General features: G+C 34.7%; 2 protein-coding genes across 3 annotated transcripts in view; both read right to left on the reverse strand.

Annotated features, from left to right (window-relative positions):
- Atg17 (autophagy-related 17) overlaps positions 1–8673 on the reverse strand; it is a 25675-nt gene extending 17002 nt beyond the window's left edge. For both annotated transcript variants that reach the window (XM_028183965.2, XM_028183964.2), the window contains exons 1-6: positions 8463–8673; positions 7825–7955; positions 7348–7538; positions 6911–7152; positions 6466–6593; positions 3261–3475 (exon numbers count right to left, since the gene is read on the reverse strand). In XM_028183965.2, the coding sequence (XP_028039766.2) occupies positions 3261–3475; positions 6466–6593; positions 6911–7152; positions 7348–7538; positions 7825–7892 (844 nt within the window). In that variant the 5' untranslated portion in view covers positions 7893–7955; positions 8463–8673. The remainder of the gene's footprint in view (positions 1–3260; positions 3476–6465; positions 6594–6910; positions 7153–7347; positions 7539–7824; positions 7956–8462) is intronic.
- A 5733-nt stretch (positions 8674–14406) lies between these two features.
- Zw (glucose-6-phosphate 1-dehydrogenase Zw) lies at positions 14407–17339 on the reverse strand. The gene has a single exon (XM_028183992.2). The coding sequence runs from the start codon at positions 16752–16754 to the stop codon at positions 15273–15275; it is 1482 nt and encodes a 493-aa protein (XP_028039793.1). The 5' UTR covers positions 16755–17339; the 3' UTR covers positions 14407–15272.
- Between the last annotated feature and the right edge of the window lie 1836 nt (positions 17340–19175).

Below are 19175 nucleotides of genomic sequence, written 5' to 3' on the forward strand. Positions count from 1 at the left end.
AACACTGTAGATAGAAAATTCGAGTTTGTAAGCAGATTATAACGTATTTTGTGCACTGATAGTCTAATGCGTAAGACGCCAATGTCCTCGTTGACAAATGGTGTGATAACATCAAGATTATTTTTTTTAAGTTTTTTTTTTTCGGGCAACATGGCACACGGGGTACTTGAGGAACTTTAGATGTTGGGAGCAGACCGCGTGCCCAAGGATACATTTCAAATCATGTGACAAGGGTTGACGGTTGACAATAACAGAATAAAATGAAACCGAATCAAACAGATCAAACACCTATGAAACCAGCCAAATTTCGAATATGATTACCACCATCCTGTTTAGTTCGGCTAGGAAACAATATCGCGTTACGGTTTCAAAGCTAGGCCAGTCGCTTCGCAATACAATAGTTAAATCAGCAACACGTCTCATGAATATGTAGAGACGGCAGTAATACTCGTAAAACGAAACGACAAAACAAACCGAATAATTTAATTAATTCGATAAATTTCGCAGGAATACATTTTGGAAACCCACAATGAAACAAAGGCAGGCGATCGACGGACCCCGCCGCATCTTACTTGCTGAAGAGCTTATGCGTTTTTTTTTTTTTTTATTTCAATGCAAATAAAATGTTACTGTACTAACTATGTATGTAGTTCCAGAACGTGACTTGACTAAAAGTTGCTATAAAATCGTTTTAAAATGAAAACGTTTATGCTTTTTTACTCCACATTCTTGGCATCAGACGACAATGAATACATAGCGATAAATACCTAACACTAGCTATTAACATCTTATATCATCTTAACATAAAATTCTGCATGTTTTAACAAAGCTTTTATTGATGTCAAAAATAATCTTTACCGGAATAGGTAACAAAAAAAAACATCGTACAACCAAGCTCGGTTAATATCAGTAACGCAAACGGCATTTTTTGCTCCATCTTCTATCAATTATCATGTACGTATGGGAAAAAAATTACCAAACGTCTTGCAGCCATTTTAAATATTGTTCACTGTTTCGCGATACGTGTAGTTCGAAAACAAACAAAAAAATTAACTCGTTTTAGTAGCAAACTGAATGATTTTTTTTTATTGCTTAGATGAGTGGACGAGCTCACAGCCCACCTGGTGTTAAGTGGTTACTGGAGCCCATAGACATCTACAACGTAAATGCGCCACTCACCTTGAGATATAAATTCTAAGGTCTCAGTATCGTTACAACGGCTGCCCCGCCCTTCAAACCGAAACGCATTACTGCTTCACGGCAGAAATAGGCAGGCAAATTTGTATCATTTGCTTTTCTAGTTATTGTGGTCTAGGATACCAATGTGCTTAGTGCGAGTTTTTTAACGTTCTCGATACCGTAAAAGTTAACTAAAATTTGCAAACTGCTTTTTTAATTAAAATTTGAAATTTGAGTTAAGTTTTACGCTGTCAAGAACGTTAAAAAAATCGCACTAAGCACACAGGCTGAAGAGATAATTTATTGTGTTCTCAACGATCTTTTATACGCGTGCAAATTATCTAGTTAATCACTCGTCTTGAAGTTGGTTGACTTTACCATAAAAAAAAATCCGTTACATAGATAGATAGATGGTCAAGCTAATGATATTTGGTTCGAAGAATGCTTCCGTTGGTAGCCTCTTGATTTCTGAGGCATTTCTCAAGGCAGAGGTCGCAGATCGGAGATCTACACCGGTATCTTTAGTCGTTTACACGAGCTTAACTCGACTCGACTCAACCTCCAACACGCGTTTTGGTATGATTAGTCGTAAAAATAAACTCCACTCAAACGTCCTTGGAAAATTTTCCTAACCGGAGTGAAGTAAGCGAACTGTCAAGTCAAGGTACGTCGCGACGTACCTTGAACGTTCCTCAAGGCTGGTTTTCTATCAATGTCCAAATAGTATGTGGACCGCAAATGGAAATATATGATATTGTTGTGCAATGACCTGGATCTGTGCATGATTCCCGCATATTTAGATAATTTAAGTTTGATAATATTTATTAATAAAGTAAATAGTTCGAGGTTAGACATTTGAAACTCTTTATTTTATTTACCTACATAAGAGACATATTTTGCTTACTACCTGATAAATAAAGTCAATGCGATTATAAGTTTTATTTATATAATAATAAACTGGTGGTTGTGGAAAAGCACTTCAACAACACGATGCAACCAAAATCACACAAAAGCGGCGAATAAAAATACAAAGCCGGATCCGAAATCTAAAATAATAATAGGTTAGAAAATAAATAATACACTTTCAGATTTACCGCACGCACACATATTTACGAATAACTCAGCAACCAAAACATCAACAAGTTCATCTAGTGTCAAACAGACAGCGGCAGCTTGACTTTGACATTAAACAATGACCATAGACTACAGAACTCTATGGGTTTGATGCTAGCTTGATCAAATTTTCATCAATATTACCTCACTCGAGGACAGTTGAGGAATATTGTAATGGTCGACTAAAAATACCAAACTCGAGTAAGTTCGGAGGGAATGCTCGAGCATCATCGGATGAGTTAAGAGTGGAGGACTATTTTACGAAACGTCTAAAGATACGGGCACTAGTATATAGCGTTATTATAAGGTTTTTTAAAGTCGTATTGATATAGCGTGTATACAGGAGAGCCCTGCCTTTGACTGTTAATAACTTATTGAAAAAAACAAAGAAAGGTACATAACTGTAAGCCCTGAGATAGGTAACGGTTGCGTTTTAATACAAATTACTAGTTTGACCAACGAAATGATCGTGAATTAGTCAAAATAACTAGGCAGCTATCTTACTGTAATGATTGCTTTATAATAGTTATGCATTTAAACTAATTTGCATACAATAAAATAAAATTTAAATTACAAACGTTTCTTCGTTTTTGTTTTCGAAGCGTACTATGAATTTTGATTACAATTTTATTTAAATAAAAAATAATACTTTATTTTCTTTTATAGTATTTTTCTTTCAAATATAACTGTTGAAATTTTATTTTTTACTTTAACTCGCTAATTAGGTATACGTTTCATAAATTGAATTAAATAAATAAAAAGACAAACTAACATTCAACAATGATAATTAAATATGGTTAATATCTGGAAAATTATTTGACAACAATCACACATTTTGAACTTCGGGAAGTCCTGCTTTAGGATCCACCAACGACACTATTAAATAACTACACCGATTAACTGTCTTACCTAAACAGGCATGAACATGTCTTTCGTAATTTAAATATTCAATCAAACTTCATACGTACCATCTTCCTCGGACAATTTAAAAGCATCAACACCAAAATCCTGAACGGCTTTACTCTCTGAACTATGATCCAATGCGTGACCGCTTCTGTACGAGTGACCTTCGAAATCCGTCTCCTCAAAAACATCGAAGGCAGAGAACCGATGTGCTTCCGCGTTCAGTTGCAAAGCTGGCAATATCGGTATTTTAGCTAGATAATCTAAAACTTCGTTTAACCTGCGAATAACAGTAAACTTGAAAAGAGAAAAGAACCTCTAGTCGTAAACAATAAGTTCATTGATCTCTCAATAAAAATAGCTCGTCTTATTTACTAGAGCCGCTGTGTTTTATGATAAACGCAATAAATAAGTCAACATCCATACTTTGGCCTTAATGTAAAAAGACATTCAGTTTCTTTGCAAGTGAGCTAAAAATATACAACAATGTTAATGTTTATTTTGTAACTTATCTACGTAAATAAATCGCGAGTTGATAATGCGGTATCCAACTTTATCTGAACCAGACAGAGTAACGTCCGGATGGCAAACGAAAAGTAGGTCAGAGCTGGTTCAAGGATAAGAAACTAATTTTATAGTGTGATTCTATAAGTTTTGATAAAGCAACAGGTAGGTATGTAATCGAAATTTATATTAAATAAGACAATTAAGGCGAATAAAAGTGCTCGTGCTCACGGCCCACCTGATTGATATTAGGTGGTTAATTGAGCCCAAAGATATCGAAACACAACACGACTAATAATAAAAATAGGGGGCACAAGTCACACAAGGCCATCTCGCACCAAACTAGAATTCCCTGCACTATGGGAACCAAACTGATTTACATATATTTCAATATGTACTGGCATTATAATAATTCCGCTACCTACCTTGAAATTTAGGTTCATGTCTCAATTTTATAGTATAACTACCGACACCCTTCAAACCGCAATGCATCATGCGCATGCTTCGCGTTAGAAATAGGCAGGGTAGTAGTAACCCGTGCGGATTCTAAGCCAGTATAAAATCATAATAATATATCAAATTAAAACGTTGTACACATAGCAACAAGTCCTTATGTCATTTAATACGTAATTGTTACGCTACGCTCTATGTTAATGCTAGACTGGCTTGGCAACCGATTAGTTCTGTACAAACCGCAGAGTGATGAAGGCAATTACAATTAGTATTGAGTATGTGGTTTGTATTTTGAACAAGTTTAATGACAAATGAAATATTTTGGGAAGCTATAAATCTTTACCTTTCATTTTGGGTTTTGTTTCTCAAATAACATAATTTATTTTTAAAGCGGTCTATACATGTACCAGAAATCCAAGCCGTATTCAAGGTGGAAACAACGGTATAAATAAAATAAAGTCAAATAAATTAATGTATCAAAAATTCTCAATAACATAGACGCGGGTCATGTATGATACAAAATTATATTTGTTGGATATGATAATGTACGCATGTTGTAGAATTAGTCGAGTTCGGTAGCCTATTTTTTAAAAGAAACGACCTACTGAACATTGGATTTGCAGACAATTTGTCAACAACAATCAGTCAACAATAAATATGTTGTTTTTGTAACGATAAAACGTGTCAAAGAACCAAACTATTGCGATCTTGGATTGTCAACCGTGACAAGGTTAGATTAGGTCCAACACGGCCACGAATTATGAGTTCAAATCAGGGTCAATTAGCATCGCTATATTACTCCTTTAGATGTATAATATATAACTAAACATAAATTGTAATATTTTTGACAATACATACCAAAATATCGTCACAAATTATCGTAAATACAAAAAAATATATATTATCATAGCTTTTATTAATACAAATTGATCCATATTTGAAATTGTATAACTTAAAATAAACCGTATTCTGTTATACTCGTAGTACGTGATTGACAGGGACATTAGAGGTGAACCAGCCGGTGGCGGTGTGCCCGATATAGCGACCGATTGCACCTGAGTTCTAATTTGTTCACTGAGTCAATGCAAATATGAGATATATCTCCCAAGGGGCTTAACATTGCCGAACTTTTTTTTATAAAATTGGATATTTTGATACAAGGAATTAGGAATTACACATTCTGCTATAGATTGCTTAAAACTGAACCGAATTTTTTTAGGTATGTATTTAACAACGGTATGCATATTGTGATGTTAACGGGTTCCGGTAACCATTTAACGCCAGATGGGCCCGTGAGATCGTTAATTCACCTGACCAAAATGTAGTTTTATCTAGTTTTATGAACGTTCGTCTATCGTCATTCGTCGTGGCCTAAAGGACACGACGCCCGGTTCAATCGTATAAAGCAATGCATCAGTGTTCTAATACTGCAGGCAGGTACCAATTTTTCTAATGAAATACGTACTTAGCAATTGATTACGAATGACTTCCACGGTGAAGGAATAACATTGTGTAATAAAAATCATACCCGCAAAAGCTTTAATTTTCGTATTTTTTTACCTATTCGCTAGTAGCCTAAGAGGCTATTTCAGCTATACGTAACTACTGGTGGTAGGACGTCTTGTTAACCTGAACAGGTAGATACCACCACCATGCCTATTTCTGCCGTGAAGTATTAATGTGTTTTGGATTAAAGGTGGGGTAGCCATTGTACTATAAAACTGAGACTTAGAACTCAGATCCCAAGATGGGTGGCGGCATTAACGTTATTGATATGTATGGGCCCCAGTTACCGCTTAACACCACGTGGGCCATGAGCTTGTCCAACCATGTAAGGAACAAAAAAAAACAATTCAAAGCTCTTTATTGGCACTTTTATATTCTTATTACATTTAATACAGGCCACTCTTCACTGTTTTTATTCATATTAATTTAAATTTTGAGGAAATTTAACAGCGTTATGGTAAAATTTAATCACTGCCTTATTCCTAACTAACATAAATTACATTTTACTTTGATAATATCCTCTTGCTTTTAGTTCAAAGCAAATGGATATTATCCATTATGTTTCATTCATAATTTTTTTTGTATATTTTTTATTTATTGTTGGATTGGTGTTGGAGTGATGTTATGCAAATTGATACTAATTAAAGCCTTTTAATTGACAATAGCTTTGGAAGCAGACATTGTTTTTCTACAAAACTGTTAAGTTTGCAGCATGTTTCCTTAAAAGGATAAGGTATCTCAAACTTTTTACTATAGTACATTTCTGTATAGTAATTGCCAGATTTTACTGTGGTTAATTGTACTCACGTTTCAAGGTTTTCATGGTACTCGTCCTTTTTTAGTCTGTGTTTTTTGAAAGATTCTTTGAAACTCCTAGACCGTTCACAAAATTCGTTGTAGATGTCTTCTAAATTTGCAACAACAGCTGCCCATCCCTTATTAAAAATAAAATATATCATATTATTAATCACGATAACCCGTCCCATGATTTAGAACCCTATTCTAAATTGTGAAGTTACAAATCACAGGAATGTTACAACAGGATTCTGGATGAATATATTTTTTAAATACTGAATATCACTTGTCTACAATGAGTTTTAGGGTTTTCATTTATTACTAGTTTATACACACCACATTTATATACTAGTAATGTTGGCTTTATGACTATGTTAAAACAGCATAAACTAATAACTACTGAATCTTGAGAGAAAATAGAAAGACTGGTTTGGACACATAACAATTTTAAACCTACCTGATGTTGTAAATGCTGCTCATGTACAAGTTGATCACAACTCCTATAAACTTTATATGCGAGATCACTGAATTGTTGTGCCAGTGAGGCACATGTTATCACTGTGTGAACTGTCGGTGCCATGGAACAACAAACTTCCACTTCATTCTTCAGTTCAGCAACTGATTTCCCGTCCAAAGTATTACGAGTATCACTAGTGAATTCACCAGAGCTCAGCTCTACTATGGGACTTAAATCGCACACTGTTGATGGATTAAAAGAGAATTGGATATCGCAATAGACATCACATTTAATAAACATATTTTAATTTAAATAGACATTAATAATAGAATTATTTAAAATTTTATTAATCAATCTATAATCTAGAACTATAAAAAGCAAAAGTATATCACAACTTATTAGCATTTTCTTCTTATATATTATTTGAAATTACTCACTTGATTGCTGCAAGTGGCTTTCTTTAACTGATGGTTTGTTGAACATATAAATAGGATTTGTGTCTGTACCAGCACTGTATGAGGAAACCATGTGGTCCGATTCTAATACTTCACCTCCACTAACAAGCAGCACTAAAGCATTTGCAGGTACCTTTGTTTTCCTTTCTATTGCTATTTTCAAATTGGCAACACTAAAAAGTTAGCCCAGATTATTTTGTGCACAAAGTTTCTTCAAATTATTGTTATTTAGCATATTCAAAAAAAAAAAGATTGTGCATAGTTGACAGTAAATTTTTTAAACTAAAGCCTCTCTTAAAAAGCGTTGTCCTTTAAGCAAGTAGGCAATTCACACTTCTTTTAATATTGACTTATTTAATCCACACACTTTTAAGTAAATAATCTACTGTTCTAGAAATATATGTTAGGGTAGTACTAAATAATATGTTTATCTGTATCTCATAACTTTAGCATACTTACGTTTGCAGGGTTAAGCTCATGTCATATGTGGTCATTTGACCAGCATCAACATGAAAAACATACAACATTTTGACTGTTTAGTAAAACCACTTCAAAATTTTATAAGCCTGTATATTTTATACCCTTCAACTCTGAAATATAAATATTATTTTATGTATTATGTATTAGTGTTAAAACAAATTGTATTCACAAGTGTGATCAACAAATATTATTTGAACAATAGTAATGCTATTTATTTAATAGTAACAGTTTTGATGATTGAATCAACGTTCAAAACTTTCATGCTGATTTTAATTTTCAAAGTTAAACTTATAATATCATGTTGTAGCCATATAAATGTTTTTTTTTTTTTAATATATGAGCATTTGCTTCTTCATCTAGGGTACACTGGCTTTGCTGAATTATAAACCATAAGAACACGAATGAACATGTAGGTACGATCTTTCATAGAAAATCCACATTAAGAATTTATTATCTACCTCCATTTAATTTAACATAGTAAAATAGCCGTAACATATTAAAGTTAATATCAAAATTAAATAAATAAAAAAATTACAATAGATCACCGTGACAACACGAGGTGTTTTTTTTTTGCGTTTGATCACAAATGAATAACAAAAGATAGGTACTTCACTTACGTAGTCTACCGTAATGACTCGATTGATTTATCATTGCTATTCAATTTTACATTTTGTAGTGATTAAAAATGGTTCATAATTTTAATCAACAAATTATTGGAGAAAAACAATAATCTAAATCAACTTATTTCATTTTCTTTGTATGTATTGCAAAACACCACCATTTCTTAACTCGATAACTCAGCTGACATGCAAACACAATGACAATACTGAAAACTGACATTTGAAATATATGATAAATGTCACAAACAACGAAGCCACGGAAATATCACTCTAGAGTCTATTCTCTACATAGAGGCCATGGTATTTAAAAAATGAAAAATATTTCTATTACTCTGTCCAGTTGTATGTACTGGCCATTCTGGTCATGTATTATACAATTTTCCATGCAGGACGCACGATCTTGATACTTGTACAGCGGAGATCGATCAACATTTCAGCGATAACTAGAACGCCCTCAGAGCTTATTGCTACTTGCTATTTTTTTTTATTACCCTTGTAGGCAGACGAGCATACGGCCCACTTGATGGTGAGTGGTTACGGTCACCCATGGACTTCAGCAATGCCAGGGGCAGAGCAAAGCCGCTGCCTACTGTGCTACCGTATATGCTCCACACTAACTGGAGTAGATACGCATCCTTATAAAAGGTATCACGAGATGAGTGTCAGTCTAGCCTAGATGCCGTGATATGTTAGTTTCGAAAGAAATGATAAGTTAGCGAAAAGGGACTCCAATAAAACAATGACCGGACTTGAGCCATGTTTAAGAATTTAGCTGAGGTTGGTCCATAATGCATTTTCTAATTAATGCTTAATTAAAGACATGATAGAATGGAGAATTAGTAAGAGATTAGGACATTCTAAAAAGTGACACCAGCACAAATATACCCAGAAAATTTTGTAGAAGTAAATAAACACTTTATTTGGAGTTCTCACAGTGTATTTGGACGCTAGCAACTGTGCATGGTGCGCAAAATGAACCTGAATGATGATGCAACATGTCAATTTTGTATGAAGGAGGTAAAAAATATGCATCACAGACATTATATGTGCCCTGGGTCTAGTACTGAAGCGTATGAGCATTGTCAACGATGAATATCTAGCCCGAGATGTCTCGCAGCTCTTATCTCCAAAAGTCATTGCAGGATTCATACGGGCGGTATTTGGAGTTCTACTACAGTTCTACTTCCAAGAATAGAAATGTCAGACAATCCTATAAAAATAGTTATCGTCCTACCAAAGAACGTAGAAAATTACAGTTATTTTAAACATAGTAAGAATTGCGTCCCACAGTGAACGGTCCGAAGACAGATTTTTTTATCTCATATCATGGATTTTTTCAAGAGCGGGATATATTGTTTTAGCTCGGAGATGACTGAGATGGACTTGACTGAATGATGAGAGAGACTGGTCTCAAGGGAGCTATCAGATGCCGAACATAAATACAGGGTACACAAATCCACCCTTAAACAACCACAAAATAACCTTTCAACTTATGAGGTCATTAAATGCGTATCAATCATGGCTGTTATATATAATATTAAATATACTTATTAAATAGAAGAATATTACGTATAGAATCCGTCGGACAAATAAAAAGTGTGAGTTTTTATTGTGGTTTTAATATTAATACTTTTTGCACTTTAGGTTTTTTAAACAATGAGGTCGGGTTTTTTGTTTCATTTATTAATTTGTAGTCGTTTCTGATGAACCGTTGAATACAGTGCTTACTAAACGTATATACATAGGTGTCTTTGTGTAAATAATGTACGAAACTGAATACAATGCATGCAGATGTTTAAATGTTTGTATATTTATTCATGGTTCGTTACTAATTTAAAAGAAAATAAATGTGAAATGTATCGAGAACGTGACCCTCGTTCGTTGGCGTTCATCGAAATTATGATTAGGAAGTATTTCTCCGGCTTATTTGTCGATATGTCCGTAATATATCTCAACAGATGTCTTGCGACACGACACGTCTTATGCGACATTATATTTTATAATTGATGTCCATGAGGGACGATGACCACTTATGCCGTATGCTTCTCTGCCTACATAGCCAAAAAAATACAAATACATAATAGACTTATCGACCTCACTTCTGAGGGAAAGGCTTCATTCTTGTAATGGTAATTATACGGTTTTCAACAACTATTATACGTCTATTCTTCCGTCTCTGTCTGTTCTTCTTCGGCCATGAAAAATACTAACTGATTTTTCCTTTTTTTTAACTTTCTACTAGAATTACAAATAAAACATTAAAAATTATTTCTGTGAAATTCGCATGAAATTACGATACTTGTTTAGCACAGAATAAAAAATAGTTAAACGGAATCTAAAACAGTTTTGTAGCAAACCGAAATAAATATTAGAAAAAGTTTCTGATCATGGGAATATTTATTCTATTCAATAAGGACATTAGTTTAACTTTCATTATATAAAAAAAAACGTGTCGTCTGTTTTGTTCTATTACCCTTCATTAGTCAAATCTTATATTTTTATTACATTTCCTGGATGTATAGAATATATAATATGAGAGGCTTATCGTGATCTATAAAGAGTATGGGAGAAAGCCGCGCGGGCGCGATCCAGTACGTTGGTCGGACCAGATCCGCACCACTCTTGATTCCACATTTCACAACGCCTTCCGCACCGCCAGAGACAGAAACCGACGGTGAAAAATCATGCTAGCGAAAGTGATATAGAAGGGTGGTCATGATCCTCAGCGTTGAGGACTACGACGCAAGGAGGAAGATAGAGGGTTCCACTTCTGTGAAGGTTCTTAGTTTAAGTTGTTGATAGGTACATGTTGATATTGGATTGATTACATTATTTTATATTTATCTAAGCACCGACTGATCTTTGTGAAATACGTTACCTATCATGTTGTAATACATAGGTATTCTCTACTCTTTTTCCGAGCCGTTAATATAATTAAAACTACTTTCTTCCGTGACCACGAAAAATGTAGAATATTCCCAACGTCGCAAATAATATATTATACCTAATGACAATTAAAAACGCGAAATTTAAGTCGTCGTGGCCTAAAGGATAAGACGTCCGGTTCATACGTGTTGAGCGATGCACCGGTGTTCGAATCTCAGGCGGGTACCAATTTTTCTAATGAAATACGTACTCAACAAATGTTTACGATTGACTTCCACGGTAAAGGAATAACATCGTGTAATAAAAATCAAACCCGCAAAATTATAATTTGCGCAATTACTGGTGGTAGGACCTCTCGTGAGTCCGCACGGGTAGATACCCCCACCCTGTCTATTTCAGCCGTGAAACTGTAATGCGTTTCGGTTTTCACTCATCAGGGTGGGGCAGCCGTTGTAACTATATTTGAGACCTTAGAACTTATATCTCGAGGTGGGTGGCGCATTTACGTTGTAGATGTGTATGGGCTCCAGTAACCACTTAACACCAGGTAGGATGTAAGCAATAAAAAAAATAAAAAAGCTTATACCTAAACTTAGTTACTTTATATTAATTTTTGTTACTTTTAAGTGAAATTCAAAAAGTACTTAGTACCTATTAATACTTGTAATGTGTGAAAAATATTCTATTCAACAATATGTTAATCTTTAGTTGAGAAAACAAGCCGAAACTTTCCTTATTTGAGTCGACTATTATCAAAGGCGGCAATCTGACTTTTGGACAATGATTGGTAAATCAGAAAAACGAATTATTGACTTTGTATTCCATTGGCAGTCACAAAACTCTTCGGAACGACATCTTAGATAAATAACAGGTTAACTATTAACCTTTATTTAATGCAGGTTTTGAACCGTATTCTTTGAAGGAGACGATTATATTCAAATAAATCTGTATTGACATATCAATAAAAATTTTTTGTCCAAATGTACAGATTGCCGCCTTTGATAATAGACGACTCATTTTAAATAAATGAAAATGAAGCTTTATAGTCCACTCTGGTCCTATTGTCTTTGTGTTCTTCTTCTTCTTCTTCTTCATTGTTCCCTCACTGCTTAGGATCGCGACCACATGTGACTTTCCTCCAATGTTCTATCATAGATGGTATGGACTGCATGGTATAGTGTAGGTACCACCAACCGCTTCCTTTACCAGATCTGACCATCTGGCTGGTGTTCAGTGTTACCTATATTAAATTAATCTAGGGGACCCGACAGAAGTTGTCTTAATGATATGAAGAGGATGATCGGACAATTTTATTAAATTATTGTATTGTTATCGGTCCTAGATAAATGTACCAAGTTTCAAATCAATCTGGTGTTTTGAAGGGCGTGAAATTCTTTCAAAGATTTCGTTAGATACATAGGTACCAAGCTTATAAAAGCGCATTGATAAGATCAAATTGATCTTATATTTTATTGATATCAACTTTAAAATTCTCTGATTTTAAAGTCTTAAAAGTATTAAAGTCTTATGATTCGAATAAAATAAGGATAACAACGGTCACTACCGAAAATAACTGAAGAAGCCGCTCTCTGCTGGTTCTCGTCCGGCCTATCTTTCCAGATTCCTTACCTTGCATGGGCACCTAGATGACCTAGTGTAGATCGAGAGAGACCTGTCCAGTAGTGAACGAAGACTATGGACAGATGATGATGAAGCGTACTTTAACCCTGTTTTTAAATGAAGATCAATTGTACATAATATTGTAATCGCTGTTAGTTTTACTAATAGAACAAACAAAACCATTTTTATCAGAACCATTTAAAATCATTAGGTACCTATTTATTTAAAACTATTTATAGTAAAATTCTTGAAGGATAAAATACAAACGTCACTATATCGTGCAATTGAACACGATTCAACACTTGTTTGTTTTATTGCTTTCACCTAGAATATTAATATTATAGGTATAGTTATTCCGATACACAATTTAATTTCCAGTCATAACCGGAATCAGCTGCTAAACGCATAACCGCTGTCAGCGCACCCACGATTAAATTCTTCAAAACTTGTTTGAATTGTATTGACTTTAGAGTTTAGGAGAACAATTAACTCAAGTACCTACCCTATATAATTACCAGTGATTTGAATGATACAGCGCATGGACTTATCGCAAATCTTTGATGCTCTACCGCAGGCTTAGCTGTAATCTTGATATTAGTCCGATATTGTATCCTCATAACAACACTCACTAGTCTGTCTTCCATAGCAATAAAATAAGTGTAGTCTTCGATAATTTCCTACACGTCATTACGGGTCCTCCTGATCCATTAACGGTGCTTTTAGGCACCATCATAAGCACCGGCCACCGGTCGCCAGCGACGGGTTCGACGAGGGCTCGACGAGCGAATTAACACAGCCCACTGAGTTTCTCGCCGGATTTTCTCAGTGGGTCGCGTTTCCGATCCGGTGGTAGATTCTGCGAAGCACTGCTCTTGCTAGGGTCAGTGTTAGCAACACTCCGGTTTGAGCCCCGTGAGTTCACCTACAAACGTTAGGGTGAAGCTGAAATAGCCTCTCAAGGCTATCAGCATAAGTGAGACAAAAAAAAAAGATAATTTCCTGTTCATTTAGGTAGATAGCTTATATAACTGGTTATCAACCACCATGTGGAGTGGTTTTAGCTAAGATATATATTATAGTAACCCTATTTCTGCCGCGTCCAGAAAAGTTGATATTGGCCTGCCAGATTTGAACCCTTTACTATTTGAATACCTTATTCTTTGGGCCATGACTATTATTTAATAATTTATTGGCATCGGTGGTAAAGTAAATTAGTATGTTAGTGATTTGCAAATCGTCAAAGCAATAAAATAAAAAAGTTTGTAAGTTAGTTAAGTACCTATGTATTAAATTTGGTTTAGTAGTAAATATAAACTTGATTGTTATTGAGATCAAAAATTTATGGCATATATTCAAGCTTATGTGTGTACTCCTTGTTAACATTTAACCACTGTTAGTGAACGCAGGTACGATGAAAATGAATTGATACAACTAATCATTGTTGCAAGACATTTTTATTTCATGAAATACAATAAGAAAATTAATTTTACAATACACTTAATCAACTTAATTTTTTTAAGTTGTGTATAATGTAACAATAATCTTTCGAAACCAAAAAGCTGATAATATCTATTCAAAATATGACCTTTAACATTTATAAATACATATACCATTGAACGTGATTCATTACATAAACCACGTGATTATCACAGCTTTCATTCAATTACTCTGTCATTTTTTTATGATTATGAAGAAAAGGCACAAGCACAACCATATTTGATAAATTGGTCCCCTATTCAAATTTGTTGATCATATTTACTAACATATTGATAAGTGGAATGTTTACAATTTTAAATTTTAAGTATGTACATAGATACTCAATATACAATTGTTCATTATTGTGCTGTCAATGGAAGACTTCATTAGTAATTAAATGCATTCAGATCTATACCAGCCACATTAACCTTAAAATGACCTTAAAAGTTTTAATCATTTAATCTACATTGATACTTCAGTTCTAAAGTAACAATACAGAAAAAGTTCTGAGATTAAGAAATTATGTATACTTATATATTTTAATAGTAGCAGAAAGTTTTCTTTAATTGTTAAGTATGGAAACAAAACTAAGCATTTCATACCAGTGAAAAAAAGTTGATGTGGTAATTAAACAGCATTCTATTAATTGCTTTTTGTCTTTTAATCACAGTCAACTTAAATCCTACTTATCACCCGTATCAGAATTGAGTTATTGATGAAATGTTGATCAAATTTTAAATATGTATATGTTTATTATGCACCTTTAAAATAAAAACCGACCCAAGTTTACCTACAACCTGAAAACCAATACAGACTTATTTTAAATCAATGAATAGGTTTTTTCCATTTATAAGACCCAGAATACTTGAAATCATATCCAGCCAGTTTATCATCAGCTTCTTTAGGACCTCTAGATCCATAAACATATGGCACTGGCTTAATGTGATTATCTTCGAGATCTTTGAGAATAGGTGTAAATACTCGCCATGCTTCTTTTAATTCATCACTACGCACAAAATGCATTTGGGTACCAGTGAACACATCCAATATGAGCCTTTCATATGCATCAGGTACACTGGCTTCTTTGTAGCGTGCACTATACGTGAGGTCTAGTTCTGTTTCAACTAAGTCAAATTTCATTCCTGGAGATTTAGACATCATTTTTAAGTATAAGGCTTCTCCTGGCTGGACTCTTATGACCAGTTCATTTCGTTTTGCATGTCCAGAAAATATATCACCTGGAACATCTTTATACTGAACACGAACTTCTGCTTTTCTTTCATTCAGAGCTTTTCCACATCTTAGAATAAAGGGGACACCTTGCCATCTTGCATTGTTGATCCACAAAGTAGCAAGAGCATATGTGGGAGTTAAGGAGTCTCCAGGCACAGTTGGATCATCCAGATAACCTAATTTTTCTTCACCTTGACCTTCAGGATTACCGACATATTGCCCAATTAGAATGTCTTTTAATTCTATTGGTTGGATATGCCTCAAAACTTTCACTTTTTCATCTCTAATATCATTAGGATTTAGAGTGACAGGCTTTTCCATTGCAACTAAGGAAAGTATTTGTAGTAAATGATTTTGCATGACATCTCTTATTATGCCAAAATCATCAAAGTACCCTCCTCTACCTTCAGTTCCAAATGGTTCTTTAAATGATATAAGGACAGATGCTATATTTTCTCTATTCCAAGCTGGATTGAATATTTGATTTGCAAATCTTATGGTCATCAAGTTTTGGACCATTTCCTTACCAAGGTAATGATCAATTCTGTAGATTTGTTCTTCGATAAATAGTCCAGCTAAGTGATTACTTAGTTTCTCAGAGCTGACATCATCACGTCCAAAAGGTTTTTCAATAATTACACGAGTAAAACCTTTGCTAGATGTACAGGCATTTTTTATGTTTACAGTAACATCTTCAAAGACCGTTGGAGGTACAGCTAAATAAAAAATTCTGTTTGCAATAGGGCCCTTCTCGTGATTACTGATGATTCGGTTAAGAAACTCATAATCTATTCTTCCATCATAAGATCCCGCTACATAGTTATTGGCATTCCAAAATGTCTCTAATTTTTCTTCTTCTCCTGGACGTATTTTCATGTACTTTTGACACCTTTCTCTTACTTCGGAAACAGATTGCTTAGTACGCGCATAACCAATAAACTTGGTGTTATGCGGCAAAAGGTTATCACGATATAAATACCAGATAGTAGGATAAATTTTTTTTCTAGCCAAGTCCCCAGACGCGCCGAGGAGTACAAATGTATGCGGATAATCAAATTCAGTTTTGTTTTCCATGTTTGTTTCAATACAAGAACTTCTACAATGTTGTTGGACTACTGTTTTGGTGTTTTTTTATTGTAACAGTCAAACACGAGCAAGTAAATTGTAAAATTCTGCGTCAAATTACTTATTATTTTGTTAAATGTTACACTTTCTATGTGGGGAAAGTCGAAAATTTCGTTTACTGTTATTCATTTAAGCACCGCAGTATATTGTACTCATGGAGTTAATAAGTACCTACAACTAGTAACTCTATGATTGTACTATAGTTTATGATTTAGAAGACCAAATATAAATTGTTCACGCCACTAAACTACACTGTTAAATGTAGCCGGGACCAATTCCAACCAATTCACTGTTGAGTGAGTACTGAGTGGCAATGAATTCCTTCAAGGTTATAAAATCGCATAAAAAACATGCTGAATAAAAATTAAAGCTAGAAACAAACTAACGAATACGACTATATACCAGTCGCAGCATAATACACATAATATTTGAGATAGTCGCAGTAAACAGTCGCGATACCCTATTTAGTCTACGTCATAGACACTTATTATATAAGGTTCCGTAATGCTTAATATTTTTTGCCACAAATCACATAAGTATGCTTTAAGGTATTTGGTTTGTCATAATATATTGAAATGTTTGGTAATATGTAGGCAATTTGCATGCACAGTAACCAATGGGTAAAAAAGCTATGAAAATTGACTATTGTCTGCCTAAGCCGTGTTGGAGATTTTGACAAGAACATCGAAACAATTGTGTCCATTCTTCTATTTTTGTTATTTTAGTATTTCTTCAGTTTAAATTAACCATTTAGCAACTGTTAATATGTGAAGGTATGAAAAAAATTAACAAACGCAGTGTATTACATTGATATTTCCAAAATCTCACTGAAGTCGCAATGAATTCCCAACATTTAATTGGGACATTTTTAATTTCGTATGATACAATATCGTTTCATTCTATTTCATTAAAACTCAACTTAATACAATTTAATTTCAATGAAATTCATTTCTTCTTTCTTCATTTTTTATAAAACACATACGACGACATACCTACTGTTTACCGCATTAGACTGTCCCCAAGCTCAGAAAACTCCTAAAAGTTAGGAATGCGTCAATTCGGCCTTACGATCTTTATCCCATTGAATTGAACGGGTTTTGGATGAATTGTTTGCAGTGGGACGCCAAATCTCACCTAAACGAAGCCCGTAGCACAAAGTGGGGAAATTATTTAGAAGGACCGCGCCCTTTCACTAAGCGTATTGGCGTCTAGCTAGGAGTCTCAAATCAGGAACCAAGACAACTATGCTCCCCTTCGTATTCACCTCAGGGTAACCCCCTGCTTACGATCACGATGACAAGGCTGAGCTACTGGCCGAAGCACTATACGAGCAAGTCAACCAGTGTTCGAACCACGAACCCCGAAAACACTAAGTTAGTCGACAAGAAGGTCAAGCGCAGAGATTTCCTGGCACTTTCAGACGCGTACCCTGAACTACCGCTAATGAAGTCAAGAAAGAAATCGGGAACCACATCTTTCTCGCGGTTGCGATTCCGATGCGGTAGCAGATTCATTTGCGAAGCAGCTACTCTTGAGTTGTTAGGTCTCCTTCGGAGGCGTTGCTAGCAAACAGCACCCTTCCTGACTGAACCCGTGCTCGCCCACCTGTCCTGGAGAAACCGGAAAGGCCTGCAGGCCAGCTTATCGCCAGTTATACTTCAATCCTAAAAAACGTTAAAGCGTGATGCCGTTCAGCAGACTATGCCTTACGCTCTACCTCTCAACAAAAAACACCTATTAGCTTTTTACAATTTTTTGAAATTTCATGTTGACGACCTAAGCACATTAAAATTTGTTATTCAAGTAGCCATAGACATGCAAATTATAGAAAACTTTGAAAGTTCAAGCGGACAATATTTTGTTTGACTCTTTTGATGGATATTTTGTTATTTTTGTTATCCTTACAGGCAGATGAGCTACGGCTCACTTGATAATACGTCGTCCATGGACTTCAATAATGCCATGGGTGGAGCTAAGCCGCTACATACCGTATACTGTGTTATTAGTTTAACCCTGCTGTTTTCATACCAAAGTTCTTTAGTAATAAAAATGTACAAAATAAAACAGGACATTTTGTGAAAAATACATAATTCCTTTAAAGAGCTAGTGCTCTAGACAGTTCTAGACATAGAAATTGCAGCGAGAATTCAAATGTTGCTAATCGTTTTTATTTTTGTAATGATCTAATTACGTAATTAAAAAAGATAATACATAACATGTGATATAGTAACCGGCAAACATCTTGAGCAAATGACCTTGACTGCGCAGAACCGAATTTTAGATCACTTTGGTGGTGAGGGTGAGGCGCGACGGCAGGGGAAATCGTATCGAGCGCTTTATTGGTAGATCAGTCGAACCTTGCGTCCCGCA

The sequence above is a fragment of the Bombyx mandarina genome, chromosome 04 (genome assembly GCF_030267445.1).
Source record: "Bombyx mandarina strain Sakado chromosome 04, ASM3026744v2".
NCBI classification, from domain to species: Eukaryota; Metazoa; Arthropoda; class Insecta; order Lepidoptera; family Bombycidae; genus Bombyx; species Bombyx mandarina.